Below are 1,834 nucleotides of genomic sequence, written 5' to 3'. Positions count from 1 at the left end.
ACTTGGACTTGAAGGGTGTCGACTTAGTCCAACCTCTGTCATCTTCTAATGCATGGACAGGAAGGATAATTTAATGCTAATATAGGCAGAAACACACATAACAACACACAAATTCATCTACTTATTTATTCATGAGAAAATCATTACTTTAGGTAACTGGATGAAGACAGCTTCTCCTCACTTCAGCATCAGCCCTGTCATCTTGTTCTTAGTTTTGGTCCTCAGCCATGTTGGTCAGGCTGGAATGATGTAACGCATGCATGTAAACAGGAAGTTTTTTATTCCCAATAGCCAGGATTATGCCCGGATACCCAGCATCATAAACTGCTATAAACTTAGCTCAGTGAAAGATTGTGAAAGGGCAGGTGAGGATGTTTTATTGCAGAAGAGACATTGCCTGTGCTTTTTGCAGTAAACACTCTGCTTGCTCATATTTTTTTTTCTACCGGTATGTAGTTCTGCTTTAGCCCAAGTAGGTGGCCTCTGTTCACATTTGCTGGAATAGAACACTCTGGTAGGAGGAGGGGGCAGAGAGATAACATAATTGATCTTTCTTTCCTTGGTTTTGTGTAACTAAAGTGGAACAGATTCCTGTGTTGAACTTTTCAGTTCAGGCAGGTGTGTCGGAGATGGTTGAACACCTGTGCACCTGTGTGGGAGCTACGTCACCCCGGCATGCCAATCAAGATGGGCGAAGACCTCCTATTGTGTGTTACTTCCCCCACCTCCTGGATTGTAAGCTCTTCGGGACAGGGTTCTTTCCTCCTCCTGTGTCACTGTCTGTATCTGTCTGTCATTTGCAACCCCTATTTAGTGTACAGCGCTGCATAATATGTTGACGCTAAATAAATCCTGTTTATTAATAATAATAATTGCTGGGCAGAAAGAAAGATGGCGGAGCTCAGCAGGGGATAGGTAAGTGATGCTTGTGTTTTAAAGAGGACCTATTTTTACTTTATATAAAAGGGGTGAAAAAACCCTTTATATAAAGAAAAAAGTTTTTTTATTTAAACACTTTATTTGTTAATGAAAGGAAATGCCCCTTCACTTCCCTGTAGCGGTAAAGCCTGAATGGGAAGCCTGGAATATCCAGGTGACGTGTGCCCATCCCCTGTCACCTAGGTTGCTCTCTATGTACTATATCAGTGCTTTTCGCTGTTTTCCCCGGAGTACAGCATTAAATTGATGAATGACCGCCCTGCTACAGGTGCAGGTAGCTCTCCCTTCTTCAGGTCAGACTGACAGCAGCTCACACCACACCACGCCCCACCATGACAGTCACCCAATCAGCGATCGCTCTATCGTGCGTTCCAGGCCTCTCTTTGGACGCCCGCCCTCCGCTGAGCAATGTGAACTGAGGTGTGGAACGCACAGCCCCTGCCGGCCTTCCGCATCGGACTCGTCCCCCTCCCTGCATTGGTCTGACGTTATCACTGGTCAGTTCCGTGTTTACACACCCCGGGGAGGAAGAGAGGGAGAGAGGGCAGGCAGCCGGGAAAGGAAGGCTGGGACAGGGGACACCGCACGGTGCAAGATACTGAGAGACCAACAAAGGCAGCGACTATTACCGATCCGGTGCCCAGCATTGTGTGGCCGGGGACATGCTGTGCTATTAGGGAGCTATTCTCCGGTAGCCCCGTCACCCCGGTCACTGCATCCCATCCACTGCTGAGCCTCTGCCCTGAGCGGGATGTTTTCCCGAAGAGGTCATGGAGACCTCAAGAAATCTACACAGAAAGTTCTGGACCCAAAGAAGGACGTTCCGACCCGGCTCAAACACCTGCGAGCTGTGCTGGGTATGTACCCTGTGTGGGGTGCTGGGGGGCCACACCTG

At 48.3% G+C, this 1,834-nt stretch overlaps 1 protein-coding gene across 1 annotated transcript in view; it reads left to right on the top strand.

Moving 5' to 3' along the window:
• Window positions 1-1,446: 1,446 nt before the first annotated feature.
• RALGAPA2 (Ral GTPase activating protein catalytic subunit alpha 2) overlaps window positions 1,447-1,834 on the top strand; it is a 191,708-nt gene continuing 191,320 nt past the window's right edge. Inside the window, exon 1 of the mRNA XM_072410265.1 lies at window positions 1,447-1,796. Coding sequence (XP_072266366.1) covers window positions 1,691-1,796 — 106 coding nt within the window. The 5' untranslated portion in view covers window positions 1,447-1,690. The remainder of the gene's footprint in view (window positions 1,797-1,834) is intronic.

The sequence above is a fragment of the Pyxicephalus adspersus genome, chromosome 4, assembly GCF_032062135.1.
Source record: "Pyxicephalus adspersus chromosome 4, UCB_Pads_2.0, whole genome shotgun sequence".
Classification (NCBI taxonomy): Eukaryota; Metazoa; Chordata; class Amphibia; order Anura; family Pyxicephalidae; genus Pyxicephalus; species Pyxicephalus adspersus.
This window is presented reverse-complemented; position numbering and strand designations above follow the sequence as displayed.